Source organism: Chlorocebus sabaeus, chromosome 9 (assembly GCF_047675955.1).
Source record: "Chlorocebus sabaeus isolate Y175 chromosome 9, mChlSab1.0.hap1, whole genome shotgun sequence".
NCBI lineage: Eukaryota > Metazoa > Chordata > Mammalia > Primates > Cercopithecidae > Chlorocebus > Chlorocebus sabaeus.
The window spans coordinates 1,120,263-1,137,921 of NC_132912.1; the positions used below are offsets into that span (position 1 = coordinate 1,120,263).

Consider the following 17,659-nt stretch of genomic DNA (forward strand, 5'->3'; position numbering starts at 1 on the left):
TGTTCTCTTTGTGGAATTGCCAGACTATTTATTATGTAGAACATAACACTGTCCACTAACACGCACATTTAGTGATGAAACAAGTGAAATGTGCGCTGATGGCGGGCATGGTGGAGAGGTGAGGAGGGTGATCACTGATGCTCAGAAAATTCAAAATGTGCGCTGATGGTGGGCATGGTGGAGAGGTGAGGAGGGTGAGCATTGATGCTCAGGAAATTCAAAGGAGTTAATGTATGGATTGTTTTCCAAATAAAATAAGAAAGACATCAATTTTATCAGAGGGAAGATTCATGTACAGTACTTACATTAAAAACACCTAATAGTTCACTTAGAATGTTCACTTAATTTTATTTTCTTCTTTACTACTTTGCATGTGTTGGGTGAGTGCACTTCTCATGTTGATAGTTGCCATCTCAAGATTTGGGGCTGGTGTTGGGGGCTCTGAGTTAAAGACGAACCTCTGTGATGTGCCGTGACTTGAGCTGTCCTGGGAGCACTGCACACAGAGTTGTGTTGGGCCCTCCCTAAAAAAGAGGAGGCAGTGCAGCCCGTGGATGGCCAGGTCCCTGCAGAAACGGTGTGGGAGGTTCCTTCCAGCACTGCTGGATGAAATGAGGCTCCTTAGGTGGAAAGCAGTTTTGTTTTCTGAAGCTTTTGCCAGCCCGTCTTGACTCTGATTTGCTTAGCAGTTTTCATTTTAAATCTTAACACAAACTCTAATCTGTTAAAATCTGTATTCATCTTGAATCATTATAGCTTTTGGACAGATGTCTTGTGTTTTAAAATTTGCATCTGCGAGTTTTGCTTGACATCCACAGTGTTGATAAGCGTTTGGGTGGCACAGTGGAAACAGATTTAGACCAACAGAATGACTGTCGCATGCGAGTTAAGTTACACTGAGTTACTCGTTTAACTTCGTCGGCCTTCTTTTTATCCTTTGGGGGTTTACCCTGTGGCTGCTCCCGGCTCTTTGCTGTGTTCCCTCTGGAGCCGTTTTCCCAGCCGCGTGCAGTGCTGTCACCCATCACCCCCGGCCTTCAAGGTGACGTCCCGACTACTCCCCTGCTGCAGCCTGTCTGGGGGCCTCTGCCAGCCTTGTCAGCCTGGGGCCCCCCGGCCCCCCATCCCGACTGAGCTGCACATGCCACCCTGAACTTGCTGTCTCTGGGTGTTCCTTTCTTTGTGCCACCCATTTCAGGAAACGTCCCTGTCTGTCACCCAGTGCTTTAGACCAAACACCTTTCCACGGTCTAAACACCTGTATTGTTCTCTTACTGCCTGTGGAAATCACCCTGTCAGCCACGCCTGCAGCAGAGGGCACTTCAGTTCTTTCTTCCCACCCTACTCCAGGCCACCCTCTCTCATGGGCACTTCTCTCATCTCCTGTCCGTCTCCTCCGTTGTTTTCTGGGGCTACCATAACAACGTGCCAGGGGCAGGGTGGCTTCTAAACAACAGATTCGTGTTCCCACAGTCCCAGAGGCTGGAAACACGAGATGAGGGTGTGAGCAGGGCTGGTTCCTCCTGAGGCCTCTTTCCATGGCTCATAGATGGGTCTTCTCCTGGGTCCTTTATCCCTCTGGGAGTGTCTGTGTCCTCATCTCTTCTTACAAGGACGTCAGTCCTATTGGAATAGGGTCCACTCTCTTGGTCTCATTTTATCTTAATCACCTCTTTAAAGCCCCTTTCTCCAAACAACCACATTCTGAGGTCCTGGGGTGAGGACTTCAGCACAGGAATTTGGGTCCACAGTTCTGCCCCTAGCAGCCCCTTCCACCATTCCCTCCCCAGTTTGTTCACACAGCACACACCTGGCATCACACCCCGCCCACAGCCGTCTGGTGATTTTGCATCACACGGAATAGAACCTGGCATCCTTTCCACAGTCTCCCGGATTACACGAGCTGCTCCTGATGCCACCTCCGACTTTGCCTCCTGTAGCTGTTCCGCACATGGCGGAATGCTGTTCCTCAGCATGGGCGAGCCTTACTTAACCCTTCCTTTCCTCACATCTGATTCATGTGCGACCTCATCAGAGAGTCCCTCCTCAGTAATTCTATGTAAAATAGCCCCCATCCAGCTGCCCCTTGTCCTATTTTATTTTACTTCATAGAACTTACTGCCGTCTTACTCTGTGTGGCCATGTTGACGTGTGTTCCCGTGCTGCTCTGCATCCATGTGATACGTCTTCCCGTGCTGCCGTGCGTCCCTGTGACGTGCGTTCCCGTGCTGCCGTGCGTCCCTGTGACGTGCGTTACAGTGCTGCCGTGCGTCCCTGTGACGTGCGTTCCTGTGCTGCTGTGCGTCCCTGTGACGTGGGAACCCTTGTTGATGTGCGTCCCCGTGACATGCGTTCCCGTGCTGCGGTGCGTCCCTGTGACGTGCGTTCCTGTGCTGCGGTGCGTCCCTGTGACGTGTTCCCGTGCTGCTGTGCGTGCCTGTGAGGCGCGTTCCCGTACTACTGTGCGTCCCTGCGACGTGTGCTCCCGTGCTGCGGTGCGTCCCGGTGATGTGCGTTCCTGTGCTGCTGTGCGTCCCTGCGACGTGCGATCCCGTGCTGCTGCGCGTCCCTGTGAAGTGCGTTCCTGTGCTGCTGCGCGTCCATGTGACGTGTAATCCCGTGGTGCTATGCGTCCCTGTGACGTGTTCCCGTACTGCTGTGCCTCCCAGTGATGTGTAATCCCGTGCTGCTATGCATCCATGTGATGTGCGTTCCCTTGCTGCTGTGCGTCCCAGTGACGTGCGTTCCCGTGCAGCTGTGCGTCCCTGTGACGTGCGTTCCCGTGCAGCTGTGCGTCCCAGTGACGTGCGTTCCCTAGTAATGTGTTTGTGCTCATGACATACCTGTGTTAGGCCATTCTTGCATTACTATAAAAAAAATACCTGAGACCGGGTAATTTATAAAGAAAAGAGGTTTAATTGGCTGGTTCTGCAGGCTGTACAGGGAGCGTGGCACCAGCATCTGCTTGGCTTCTAGGGGGGCTTCAGGGAGCTTGGAGCTTTCACTCACAGCAGAAGGCGAAGCCGGAGACGGCATCATGTGATGGAAGCAGAAGCAAGGTGGGGGCGGGGGGTGCCCCACATCCAAACAGCCAGATCTGGTGAGAGCTCACCCCCTATTGTGGGGTCAGCACCAGGCTATGAGGAATCCTCCCCCGTGAGCCAGACACCCCCACCAGGCCCCACCTCCAACATAGGGGATTCCAGTTCAGCATGAGATTTGGGCTGGGACAAATTTCCAAACTGTATCAGTTCCAGTACTAGTACTTGTGTACATACGACATACCTCCCCATACTAACGTGTGTGTCTGTATGTGTGTGTGTGTGTGTGTGGTCTCTCTCTTTTGCTAGTTCTCTGAGGGCAGGAGCTTTACCAGGGGTCTGCACCCCAGAGTTTCTACCTGCTAGATTGAGCGTAGTTTTGCATGTGTGCATGTCAGAAGTCCTCTGTCCTCTTCTGCACTGTGTAAGCAGCACTTGGGCTGGGGGTGGGGACTGGCACTCTGTCAGCCCCTGATAAATATTTGTTGGATGAATATACAGATTTTCTTACAGAGCTGGCTGTAATGTGTTTGTTTTAGCCTTGGCCTTTGACAGGGGGCTTGATGTTACAAAGGAAAATAGACTTTTATGACTATAGCAATAGAATTCTAAGTATATTTTAAATAGGCTTTTGAGAATGAAAATGCTTCTTTTTTGCAATGTGATAAATTACTGACTTTCACTTGTATTTGGTTAGTTTTATATTGCATTTCTACTAATAACTGATGAAAACTTAAATGTTGAAAATCATTTTATTTGCCATTCTGTTGATGCGTGGAAATAAATGGTAGTTCAGTTTACAACATTGTGGATTCCACTTTTTTTCTGTATGAGATGGTTGTAGAGTTGATGGGCATTCACAGGCAGCAGTTATGGCTCAGAGGAGGACATACTTATCACAGTGGCCAGCACCGGGCTCCTGGTGGTGGCCATCGTGATGGATATGTCCTCAAGAGATTAATGAGAACCATCTATTTTGTAGCTGTGTCAAAAGAAACTCAAGATTTCCAGGAAATGTCTTTCTTTTCTGGCCTTCCCTTTGGCAGCAGATATCTGGGGAAGATGAAGTAGAGTGCTCTGACAAGGATGAGCCCGACCTCGATGGGGACGTGTCCAGCGACTGCCCCACCATCCGCGTCCCGCTGACATCCCTCAAGAGCCACCAGGGCGTGGTCATCGCTGCTGACTGGCTGGTTGGGGGGAAGCAGGCTGTGACTGCCTCCTGGGACCGGACAGCAAACCTGTACGATGTGGAGACGTCTGAGCTCGTTCACTCTCTGACAGGTGCCTGGGTTCTCTGAGTCCACCGCCTTCTGGCTGTGCATGTTAGTTTATGTCCATGGGTTATGTCTGACCTTGCCAGTTACTTCTTGACCAGAATGAGTCTCAGTCCTCTTGGCTCTTCTGTGGTAATTTTTGGAGATTCTTTCTATTAATAATAGAACTGTTGGTAGCTAAATTTATTTTATCTTCAGGGCTTTTAAATTGTAGCATGTAGTATCTAGATATTGGAAATATGGTAGTTGTATTAGTTTTCTATTGTTCTGTAACAAATTTCCACAATCTTAGTGTCTTAAAATGACAGGAATTGACGGCCTTATGGTTTCCCAGGTCAGGAATTTTGGGCCCGTAGTAGCTGCTCTTCTCCCTGGGGCCTCAAAGACCTGAGTGAGGGTGCTGCCTGGGCGGGACCTCCCCGAGGCTGCGATCCTCTTCCAAGCCTGCTGGTCTTTGGAGGAGGCCGTCCCTGCGGCTGGAGTCTGAGGCGTCGTCTTCTTGCCGGCTGCCAGCCAGGGCTCCTCTGGGCGTGCAGAGGCTGTGCCTGGCCCCGGGGTCCCTACACAGGGCATGCCTTTCCCACACAGCAGCCACTTTCCTCTGCAGCTGGAGCTCCCTTGCTGCTCTGAACTCTCCAACTTCTGTGACCCTTTTTAAGGGCTAGGCCAGACCACCCAGGACAATCTTGCCTTTGATAAACTCAAAGTCAACTCATTTAGGGACCTTAATTACATTTGCAAAATTCTTTTTGCCTTATAATGTATCATAATTACCAGAAAGATAATCTCATCCTATTTACAGGCTCTGCCCTAACTGAAGGGAAGCGTGGTAGGCATGTATGGGGTGGGGGTGGCTTGGGGCCATCTTGGGGTTCTGCCTACTGAAGTTGCTTCTGCGAACCTGTCTGTAAGTGCATTTCCTGCATGAGCGTTAAAGATTGTATTTGAGTGAGGACCCACAGCGTAGTATCATTAGAAGATATTCTAAGCAAAGAATTAAGATTTAAGTGGTTCTCACATTCAGCCTGTTAATTTGCCTGACCTTCTAACTGTTAGGGTCAGAAAATGGGTTATGCACCTGCTTGGTTTTCTGTTCCTTTGACGTGGACGGCTGAAAGGACTTCAGCTTCTGAGGGAAAACCTGCCCCACCGTGACCCACATGCTGCTGAGTGATTCCATTAGGTCAGGTTCACATTCTAAGAGAGACGGCTTCTTGGGTTCTTGTGCTGTTGAAAAGCTTTTTTCTCAGTGTGCTCCTCAGGTGATGACCTTGTGTTTTGCCATTTGGTTACAGGGCACGACCAGGAGTTGACGCACTGCTGCACACACCCTACCCAGCGGCTCGTGGTGACCTCTTCCCGTGACACGACTTTCCGCCTCTGGGATTTCAGGGACCCCTCCATCCACTCGGTGAATGTTTTCCAGGGACACACGGAGTGAGTTGCGGTAGTTTAGACATCTGTCTTTAGTCATGAAAAAAGTTCTGTGGGTTGACATGAAAACTTAATTCTAGCCTTAATTTTCAGTATTTCCAACTCTACTATCTTTCAAAAAAACGACTACCTTTCAAATTCTGCTATTCTTTTTCTAAACATTTAGCTCCATTTTGGCTATTTCAGAGGATCTAGGAGATTAACAGAAGGCACCATCAGATGTTCTCTTGAGAAGTTTAAAGAAGACAGAATGGGGGAGTTGGGTGGAGAGGGTTAGAAAAGAGCAGGGCTGCCAGAGCCTGTAGCTGAGCACAGGGAGCTGTTACCACCACCCACAGGGCCTGTGGCTGAGCACAGGAGCTAGCCGTGCCACCATGGGAGCCACGGGAGCTGTTACTGCTACCCACGGGGCATCTCCTGGGTCTTTTCCATCTAGTTTTTGTTATTACACGTGTCTGTGTGGTATATTCTGGGAGAAGGTGCACACATAGATGCGCACGCAGACAGAGACCCTCAATCCAGTGTGTCCCTTTCTGCTTGGGTTTCTCTCCAGCAACTCAAGCGTAAGGTCTTAACAGAACTCATCAGTTCTTTCTGTGACCGCCTCCTTCCCCGAGTCTGGCCCTGCTCAGTCAATGAGACCGCCTGCCCACTCATGGGGGCTGTCTACCTAGAGTGTTCCCTGGTTCTTCTCTTTTAACCTCTGCTCCCCGTTCCCCCATCATGTCCCATGTAGTCCACTGGCAGGTCTGCTGCCAGCTGTGCCTGTGGGATCTGTCCCGGCCACTCCTTGCTCCTCCATGCCCCCTGCAACCTCCCACCAGTGCTGCTCTCCACTCCACGTCTGGATAAGCAGCGTGCAGTGAGAGGTTTATAAATGAACTCCAAATATGAAAATCTGTTTTATATGTTTAACGTGAATTACTAAGTTTTAGATTTAGTGTTCAAAATGTTAGTAAGATGTTGGAAAGGAAAATAGGACTTTGTTTGTTTGTTAATAGATGGAGTCTCTTTCTGTCACCCAGGCTGGAGTGCAGTGGCACAATCTCGGCTTACTGCAACCTCTGCCTCCCGGGTTCAAGCGATTCTCCTCCCTCAGCCTCCCTAGTAGCTGGGATTGCAGGCGCCCGCCACCACGCCTGGTTAATTTTTGTATTTTTAGTAGAGGTGGGGTTTCACCATGTTGGCTGGGCTGTTCTCAAACTCCTGACCTCAGGTGATCCGCCCGCCTCGCCTACCAAAGTGCTGGGATTATAGATGTGAGCCGTCACGCCCGACCGGGACGACGTTTTCAAAAAGAAGCTTGAGATTGGAAAGCTAATTCCTTGACTCTGAGACTGGAACAGGAGTAGGCAGCAGTCACGACCACACGTAGAGATCTTTATGTCAGCCTGGGTCTGTTCGGGGGCATCACACGCATTAAACTACTCCGTCCTGACGTCAGGTTGGCGTTTATTCTGCCAGCTCCATTAGCGATAGCCACAGTAATACAGACTTCCCAGCGGTCAGTGGCTGAACACAGCACCGTGTTGTTGCTGCATCAGGGTGCAGTGGGCACCGAACTGGGCCCCCATGAGCTCCGCCATATGGCCTGACCCCGCTGCAGGCCAGCTCGTCGGTGAGGAAGATGGAAGATGCCGTGGCTCGGGGAACGCTGCTTCCTATGCATGTTAGCTTGGATGTGGTGCTCCCTGACGTCCACCAGATGCAGAGGGGCCCCACAGCAAAGCCCTGGCTGCACCTGGGCCTGCCACCTGGCAACACTGTGCAGGGCAGGGCAGAGGGGCCACATGGCTGCTCTGCTGTTCCTCATGAGAATTCACTGGAAGGGCAATTGGAGGCCTAGAGGGTGGGAGGAGCAAGATGGTCTCACTCCTGCGCCTGCAGTGCTTTCCTAAGCTTTTTTCTTAGAAAAGTTTCAAGCCTACATAAAAACTAACAGAGTAGTACAGTGTACCCACAAACCCTTCACCTAGGTTCGCCTGTTGTATTGCAGCACTGCTGTCTCCTTACACGTGTACACACCTCTCTCTGAAACACATGCCCACTAACCCTTCACCTAGATTTGCCTGTTCTTGTATTGCAGCACTGCTCTCTTTACACATGTGTACACACTGCTAACACACACGCCCACTACCCCTTCACCTAGGTTTGCCTGTTGTATTACAGCACTGCTGTCTCTACATAAGTGTAACACACACGCCCACTTACCCATCACCTAGGTTCGCTTGTTGTATTGCAGCATCGCTGTCTTTCTTTACACATGTGTACACAACTCTCTCTGAAACACACGCCCACTTACCCTTCACCTAGGTTCGCCTGTTGTTGTATTGCAGCACTGCTGTCTCTGTAGATGCATACACACCTCTCTCTGTAACACACACTTGTGTATTTTCTTTGACTGAGACCTTTGAAAGGAAAACTCCAGCATGCATTTTCTAAGAATAAGGATGTTCTCCTAATACAGTACCATTGTTCAAATAAGAAAATTAGTAAAAATTCTATGGCATCCTTTATCTGGTCCATATTTACATTTACTGAGTTCTCCCCAAAATGTCTTTGATACTTTTAATAGAATGGTCCTTCCCCCATTTTTTGTTACTTTTTAGGACATTGAGTTTTTTGGTGAAGAATCCAAGATTCTTCACCAAAGAATCTTGGTGCTCTTTTGTGGAATGCCCCTCATTCTGCATTTTTCTTATGACTTCCTTTAAAGTACCCCTCTGCTGTGCTATTGGTGTGCTTGAAGCACTCTTGCTGTTAAGATGGCATCTGCAGGTGTGCCTGCCAGAGGTGCTCTCCTGTTTCAAATAGTGAAGCGACACTGTTCCACGGATGTTAATTCCCCAGTGACCTTTCCTCAGTCCAGGGCCTCAGCTCATTGTTACATTGAGTCCTGCAGAAGGGGATCTTTGTAATTCTGTCTACACTGGTTAGTTGGCACTGTGTTTTTTGAGTGTTAGCGAGCGTAGATACCTGCACTTTGTTGGTGTTGGTGGTTGTGATCCCTGTGGTTGCTTTGTTTTTGGCTTCTGAGTGCCCCCCACCTCCCCACCCATGGGACCTGCAGGGCCGAGTGCCACCATCCTAGCACAGCTCCCTGCCCCAGGCTGGGACGACCCAGCAGCTCTCACTGCATTGACTCTGGTCATCTATATGGAGCACAAAAATCTGTCAGAGCTTTGAGAATTGGGTGAAGAGGGTAGTTTTGTGTCTAGAGAGCAGGGCAGCTTCCTCTGTGCTTCCAATATGGGGGTCGCAGGTATAGACTGGTGTGCCCTGCCGTGTCTGTCCCCTATGAGGGCAGAATGGAAAGGCCCAAGAATTCTGTCCAGAGGAGGACGCAGTGGAGCCAGGGCTTGGTGAGTTGCTGGTTTGTGCCAGGCACTGTTGGAGCCCCTGGCATCACCCCAGTTCAGAGAGAGAAACTGAGGCATGAGGACGCCAGGTGGTTTGCTGAGGGTTTGGCTCTAGGGGGTGATTCCAGAGCAGTCCCTCCTGGTGCCTTCAAGGTGCCTCTTGTGTTATTTAAGACCCTTCTAGCCCTGTGTTGTCTCTGTTCAGTTACCTTATTTAATTGAAAGACTATTTTTGTTTTGTGTAAAAAGAAAAGTTTTTGTATTTGTATTACTGGAGTTGATTGCAAGTGCATGTTTTTGCTTCTAAGGCTGTTGCAACCGTGTGGTCTTGGCCATTTGACTGTGAAGTGTAGTGAATGCTGGTGGCATCTTTAAACCATCTGCTTAGGCCGGACGCAGTGGCTCACGCCTGTAATCGCAGCACTTTGGGAGGCCGAGACGGGCGGGTCACCTGAGGTTGGGAGTTTGAGACCAGCTTGACCAACATGGAGAAACTCTCTCTCTACTAAAAATACAAAATTAGTCAGGTGTCGTGGTGCATGCCTGTAATCTCAGCTACTTGGGAGGCTGAGGGAGGAGAATCGCTTGAACCCAGGAGGTTGAACCCAGGAGCCGAGATCGCGCCGTTTTACTCCAGCCTGGGCAACAAGAACGAAACTCTGTCTCAGAAAAAAAAAAATCTGATTAATTTGCGGAAAATTTTTGCAGCTGGTGGATACGTGAAACAATGGTTTTTAGAGAGCTGTACTTATGAAGAATGTAGTAACTGTTATGAAGGAGTTATTATTAATGTGGACCTATGAATACAGTTTCCTAGGGTTTATGTCTTTCTATTGGAATCAGGTGTGGGGGTAGAGTAAGGTGGAGTGTGTAATTCCGTGTGCTCTCTCTCCCACATGGGTCTTCCAAGCTGTAGTCTATACTTCCACTCACCTGAACCGCGGGCGTGAGGTGAACGTGGACCAGACCTGCCCGGGCCAGGCTTACTCAGATCGTTTATGCTTTCGTTTCTTACTCAAATTATCATGAAGTAGCGTATCTTGTTTATGTGTACATCCAAAAATAAGTTTTGAAAAGATCTCTCTTTGGTGCTAATTTTGTTGCTGCGTCGAGGCGAGTTCACTGGACATCCAGCTTCCCCTCACCGGCCTGGTGCTTCCTCAGCTGTGCTCCTGCAGGATGAAGGCTTGGTCAGCAGGTGGAGCCATGGACGCCTTTATTGAACACAAACTGCCTGACATCAGATCAGCTGTGAGCCTTTAGACATGCCTCATAATGAGAAAAGCAGGAAATGAGAAATTTTACAAAAATGTTTCATCTGAGGCATCTTCTTAGTACCGCTTGCCTTTGTCTCTGGCGTGGGTTTTGCAGGTTCGAGCCAGTACACCAAATAAAACCCACACAAGGCATGATCCTTACAAAAGTGTAGAGCTGTGCATCTGCGCCACAGCACACCTGAGGCGCGGAGTGCGGGTTTAGTTTCTAAGATGTGCATCCACGCCACAGCAGAAGTGCGGCTTTAGTTCCTCAGATGTGCAGCGCGTCACAGCGCACTGAGGTGCGGGTTTAGTTCCTGAGATGTGCATCCGCTCCACAGCAGAAGTGCGTCTCTAGTTCCTAAGATGTGCATCCGCGCCACAGCCTTCGAGGTGCGGGTTTAGTTCCTGAGATGTGCATCCGCTCCACAGCAAAAGTGCAGCTTTAGTTCCTCAGATGTGCATTCGCGCCACAGCGCACCAAGGTGCGCGTTTTGTTCCTCAGATGTGCATCCGCGCCACAGCAGAAGTGCAGCTTTAGTTCCTGACTAAGATGTGCATCTGCACTGCAGCACACCTGGGTGAGGGCCGAAGTGCGGCTTTAGTTCCTGAGATGTGCATCCGCGCCACAGCAGAAGTGCAGCTTTAGTTCCTGACTAAGACGTGCATCTGCACTGCAGCACACCTGGGTGAGGGCCGAAGTGCGGCTTTAGTTCCTGAGATGTGCATCCGCGCCACAGCAGAAGTGCGGCTTTAGTTCCTAAGATGTGCATCCGCGCCGCAGCACACCTGGGTGAGGTCCGGGGGTGGGTTTAGTTCCTCCTTAAGAGAAATGACCAGGTTGTGTGTATCCGTTGGATCACTTGTCTGGGACGTTCTGAACATGACTTATAAGAGCACACCCTGGGTCTCCTGCCTTCCTTGCCACTATGTCATTCTTAGGGATCCTCTGCTCCGAGGGCTTCTCTGCAGTGGCCACCGCATCGCCAAGGACTTCCGTGAGCCTTCGATGCATATCCAGCCTGTTAGCGCCCAGACCCATGGGGCCTGGCACCCTGATAGGTGGGAATGTTCGCCCAGGGCCCGGCCTGAGGCCTGCAGGACTGCCCGCTCATCCAGGAGGTAGCTCTGTCGGTTTTCCAGGGCGATCCTGAGTCCTTTTCACCAGTTCTTTTCCTGAGCGTTGAAAGCAAAAGTCAGACATGCGTTCTTAGAAAGTTTGCTGTTCTTGTTGATGTAGGCCAAAAAGTTGTATGCAGGGTGTTTTTAGTGATACTGCTTAAACAGAGGCAGTATTTCTTCAACGTGTGTGACTAAAAGTACCCTTTCTCACGTAATTTATATTAACATGGTGTGGAATGTGGTGTTCAAAGTTTTATCTTAGGGCGTATTTTCACTTGTAGGAACTCAACATAAATTCTTTAGTACAGTATATTAGAATCTAATGTCTTTTATAATGTAGATAATTAATTATCTAGTTAAGGTGACTTGCTGTGTATTGGGTTTTCTTAAAGCATGAAGTAGCTCTAAAGGCTTAACGGTAACTGGCCCAGTTTTGTGATCCAGTTTCCAGGAGAGATTTTTCCCCACTTTCATTTTTTGCTTACTGTAATCCTCGTACTTTTACTTGAATTCTGTGCCTTTTTGAAAGACTGAAATTTGAGTTCCAGTGCTTCACTGTAAGAAAGAAAAGCGTAGGGAAATGGGTCCCCTGAAACGTGTGGTCGTTATCTTAGCTGGAGAAGTTGGAGCTCCGTGCAGTGAGCTGCTAAAGGCTTTGATCATCCGTGTTTAGAAGGACCTGTCGCCTTTTCCTTTTGATGTGTCTTATTTCTTTTCACTCTGTGTTATGGTATCTCTGTATTATAGCAGGAATTTTACCATGGTATTACTTAGTTGGCATAACTGTGTGGCTGTTTTTATTTGACTGTTAGTGACCCAGTGTGTACTGATTTATATGAAAAGCAATTTTAGATACTTCATATAGCAGAAATGTGAAGTTGTAGTATGTATTCTTAAAAATAATAAAAAGGCTTAATTTGAAAATTTCAGTGTGTCACAGAAATTGAGCTGTTGGTGGCTATTTCTCCCTTTTTTTTTTTTTTTTTTTTTTTGTGCCTTGGTGGCTATTTCTTATACCTTGTTTGATTGCACTCCGTAGATTGATGTTTTTTACAAATGAAGGTCTGTGGAGCCTAGCCCTGGCCGAGCAGGTTTGTTGATGCCAGTTTTCCAACAGCATATGCTCACTTCCTGTCTCTGTCACATTTTGGTCATTCTCACAATATTTCTTAGTTTTTCATTGTGATTATGTGAGGGTGGTCAGTGACTTTTTCCGTAACTGTTATTATTGGTTTTGAGGTCCTGGGAACCTTGCCCGTAGAAGACAGTGAGCTTAGTCGATAAATTGTATGTGTTCCAACTGACCTACTAACTGACCATTCCCTCGTCTGTCACCTTCTCCTAAGGCTTCTGACTCCCTGAGACACAACACTATTGAAGTTAGGCCAACTAACATCCCTACAGCCTCTCTGCCTTCGACATGTCTTCCTCACTAAGCTTTGTTCATTTCCAGCTTTCAAGTGAGGGACACGAAACTCTTCATTTGAACACAACCTCTCAGTGTTCAAATGAAGAGTTTCGTGTCCCTCACTTGAAAGCTGGAAATGAACAAAGCTAGTGAGGAAGACGTGTCGAAGGCAGAGAGGCTGTGAAAGGTGAACATCCTGAACCGGACAGCCAGGTTCTGAATGCAAAGGAAAAGTTCTGGAAGGAAAGTAAAACTGCTACTCCAAGTGAGAAGAACACAACCCTAATGCTGATATGAAGGAAGTTTGAGTGGTCTGGATTGGTTAAACCAGCCACAACTTTCCTTTTAGCCAAATCCTAATCCACAGTAGGGCTCTGACTGTCTTCAATTGTGTGAGGGCTTAGAGAGGTGAGGAGCTGCGGAAGAAAAGCTGGAAGCTAGCAGAGGTTGGTTCATGAGGTTTAAGGAAAGAAGCCGTCTCCATAACATGAGAGTGCAAGGTAAAGCAGCAGCAAGTGCTGATGGAGAAGCTGCAGCAAGTTCTCCAGAAGACCCAGCTGAGATCATCGATGAAGATGGCTGTGTTTAATAACAGATTCTCAGTGTAGACAAAACAGCCTTCTGTTTAAAAAGATGCCATCTAGAACTTTCCTAGCTAGAGAAGTCATTGCCTGGTGTCAAAGGACAGACTGATTCTCTTGTGAGGGGCTAGTACAGTTGGTGACTTGCAGTTGAAGCCAGTGCTCATTTACCATTCTGAAAATCCTAGGGCCCTTAGGAATTATGTGAAACCTACTCTGCCTGTGCTCTATAAATGGATCACCAAAGGCTGGATGAGAGCACATCTGTTTACACCATGGTTTACTGAATATTTTAAGCCTACTGTTGAGACCTACTGCTCAGGAAAAAAGTGTTTTTTTCCCCAAAATTGTACTGCTTATTGACAGTGCACCTAAGGGCTCTGTTGGAGATGTACAAGGGGATGGATGTTGTCATGCCTGGTAACACAACCCCCATTCTGCAGCCCATGGTTCAAGGAGTCATTTTGACTTTCGAGTGTTATTATTTAAAAAATACATTCGTAAGGCTATAGCTGCCATAGATAGTGATTCCTCTGATGGACCTGGGCAACGTCAATTGAGCACCTTCTGGAAAGGATTTATCATTCTAGATGCCATTCAGAACACTTGTGATTCATGGGAGAAGGTCAAAATGTCACAGGAATTTGAGAGACGTTGAGGGGTACAAGTCTTCAATGGAGAAAGTCACTGCAGGTGTGGTGGAAACAGGAAGATAACTAGGATTAGAAGTGGATCCTGAAGATGGAACTGAATTGCTACAATCTCATGATAAACTTGAATGGACAAGGAACTGCTTCTTATGGATGAGTAAAGAAAGTGGTTTCTTGACTGGGAATGTACTCTTGGTGAAGATGCTATGAACACTGTTTAAATGACAGCAAAGGATTTTGAATATTCCATAATCTTCAGTGGTAAAGCAGCAGTAGGGTTAGGGTTTCAGAGGACTCACTCCAGTTTTGAAGTTCAATTGTGGGTAAAATGCCTTTTTTTTTGAGACAGGAGTCTTGCCCTGTTGTCTAGGTTATAGTGCAGTGGTGCTATCTTGGCTCACTGCCACCTCTGCCTCCCAGGTTCAAATGATTCTCCTGCCTCAGCCTTCCGAGTAGCTGGGATTACAGGCATCTGCCACCATGCCTGGCTAATTTTTACATTTTTAATAGACAGGGTTTCACCATGTTGGCCAGGCTGGTCTTGAACTCCTAACCTCAAATGATCCACCTGCCTTGGCCTCCCAAAGTGCTGGGATTACAGGCGTGAGCCACCATGCCTGGCCTTGGTAAAATGCTTTTAAACAGCATCACATGCGATAGAGAAATCTTTTGTAGAAGGAAGAATCAGTTGATGCAGCAGACATCATTGCTGTCCGTTTTAAGAAATAGCCCCAGCCTTCAGTAGCCGCCACGCTGAACAGTCAGCAGCTGTCAGCATCGAGGCAGGACCCCCCACCAGCGAAAAGATGATGACTCACCAAAGGCTCAGATGACTGTTAGTGTTTTCAGTGGTAAAATTTATCTTACTTATAAAACACACATTGTGTTTTTAGAGGTAATGCGGTTGCTCACTTAACGGAATGGTTAAGTGAGCAATGGTGTGGTGTGATGGTGTGGCTGTGGCTTCTATATGCACTGGAAAACCAGACAGCTCGTGTGATCTGCCTTACTGCGATCTTTACCTCACAGCGTGGTCTGGAACGAACGGAACCCGCAGAAGCTCTGAGATTGCCTGTGTTTGTCCTAACCACCAGGAGCTGCAGCTGGAAGTCAGTGCTTTTTACCTGAACTAAGTTCTTTTCTGTTTGTGTGTTTTTCACCTGGCAGTGTAATTCCATAAGCCTGGCCCTCTCCTGGCTGCAGCATTCCCTTGCATACATCTGGGGGTTGAACCCACACGCAGGCCGTTCCAGCGTGGGCCCTCACTGTGCGAACTGTGGGTGAATAGACGTGCCTGCAAGAGGCTTTTGCTGTCATGACATTTGCCTGTTTAGATCCCAGCCTCAGTTCTCAGACTCCCCTCCACACACCCCAACCCCATAGAATTTTCCTCCTCTCCCCATTTCCCTTTTTTTTTTTTTTTTTTTTTTACTTTTTTATTTTGGTTGCTATAAAAAGGAGCTGACAGGCGAGGCGTCACTGGCCATTAAACCTCCTCCGTGGGTGGCGGGTGGCTCTGCCTCGTGCCGGGCTGGCAATGAGGATGAAGAAAAAAATAGGAGATCATCTCAACATGGATGCGATATTTGAGGATGCAAAGTTTTTTTGTTTTCTTCCTTTTTAATTCTTTACAAATGATTTTAACTTTATTCCCCAAATGTGGCCTTTGGTGCTTTCTTCTAAAGAAAACAAAACACACATCTAACCAAACAAAATTTTAAAAAATCAGTTGGAAAATTATAATGATCACTTTGAAGTGATGACATCTTTGTGTGCTTTTATTTCCAAACACCTGGGGGAGATATTTGGTACTAAACACTGAGTTCTAGATTGTGTGCAGTTTCGCACCTTGTGTCATGGTGTTAACGGTTTTCTTTATGCTTTTAAAGGGAAAAGGTATTTGGAAAGTGACATTTTTAACTGGATGATGGGCAGTTTTAATTGCACCTGACCTTTGTGCTTGGTCACAGGTAGCATGCAGGCGTCAGCTCGGGTGTGGGCCTCTGGGTGCTGTCCGGCCAGCCGGCCACCTGGGAGGTGGGCATTGGAAAGGCCGCATGTGGTCTGTGAATCAGTTTGCTTTCCACTTTCAGATCTGCTTTCTTTTTGGTGATGGTTTTTGAGTCCTTGTCTGTGAGGAAGGTGGAGAGCCAGTCGTCTACCAGGTGCTGACTTTGCGGACAACAGGGCCCTGTGGAAGGGCCTCTGGGGTGGAAGTGACATGGAGATGAGGATGACCTGCAGGCTGCCAGGCCTGTGTCTCCTGTCAGTGTTACATCCCCTACCCATATGCCTGAAAGCTTGGTGGTTGTTTTTTTAATTAAATTAAATTAGAGTATTTTAACAAAATGTTGTTATGTATTCTTGGAGTGTGAGTGCAGTTTTGCTACCTTGATGTACTCCACTGAGGTGAGGCCAGGGCCTTTAGCGTACCCCTCACTGGAGTGACGCTCATTGCACGCACCAGGCAACCTCCTGTCATCCACCCTGCCCCAGATCTCCACCCTGTCCATCAGTCCCATGTCCACCCCACCCTGGATCATCTGTGCCCTGTCCATCAGTCCTCCTGTCACCCACCCCACCCCGGGTCTCCGCCCTGTCAGTCCTCCCGTCACCCACTCCGCCTGGGGTCTCCGCCCTGTCAGTCCTCCCGTCACCCACCCCACCCCGGGTCTCCGCCCTGTCAGTCCTCCCATCACCCACTCCGCCCTGGGTCTCCGCCCTGTCAGTCCTCCTGTCACCCACCCCACCCTGGGTCTCCGCCCTGTCAGTCCTCCCATCACCCACTCCGCCCTGGGTCTCCGCCCTGTCAGTCCTCCTGTCACCCACCCCACCCTGGGTCTCTGCCCTTTCAGTCCTCCGCTGTCCCTTTGTGCACGTAGTTTTGCTCCCACTTGCCAGTGAGGACACACACTCTGTCTTTCAGTGTTTGCATTGTTTCACTTAAGATAATGGCCCCCAGTTCTATTCATGTTACTGCATAAATTAATAAATGTGATTTTATTTTGAGGAAGTGTATAGATTTATATAAATACAACTCTTAGTAATAACTGGCTAATATCCAAGGTTATTGTAAAACTGAGGCTAGGGTCACTAAGGACTCCAACTGTCACCCGTGATAGCTTTTCTGAGCTTTGCTGGTTGGTCTGAGTATGGTGCAGATTCCAGAGAACCGTAGTGGGCAGCAGTTGGTGGGAACAGGACCTTACTGCAGCAGTCGTGTTCAGGGGTGGTCTTGGGTGTTTCCTGTATATTAGCTAGTGACTGTTTTGTCTTGTGACAACAGAAACTGCCAAGGAGACGTTAGCAGATAATAGTGTGCAGCTGGGCACACCTAGGCCCAGTGGTTCTTTCTGTGCAAAGGAGAATCCTTGTCTCTTACCAGCAGAGCAGTGCTGGCCATGCCACCACCTTCAGAGCTGCCGTTCCGTCCTTCTCTGTCAGTGTCCTGTGGTATGAACGTAACAGTAACTTCCTGAGCTAGTCCCTTGTTGATGCATGTTTTAAAATTTTTATTGGTTTATTTTTTTG

General features: G+C 48.3%; 1 protein-coding gene across 3 annotated transcripts in view; it reads left to right on the forward strand.

The window, feature by feature from the left end:
* Positions 1 to 17,659, forward strand: part of WDR37 (WD repeat domain 37) — a 74,118-nt gene that overhangs the window by 42,449 nt on the left and 14,010 nt on the right. For 2 of the 3 annotated variants that reach the window (XM_008002103.3, XM_008002102.3), the window contains exons 10-11: positions 4,088 to 4,325; positions 5,614 to 5,755. In XM_008002103.3, the coding sequence (XP_008000294.1) occupies positions 4,088 to 4,325; positions 5,614 to 5,755 (380 nt within the window). The remainder of the gene's footprint in view (positions 1 to 4,087; positions 4,326 to 5,613; positions 5,756 to 17,659) is intronic. The other variant, XM_008002104.3, reaches the window with a different exon arrangement.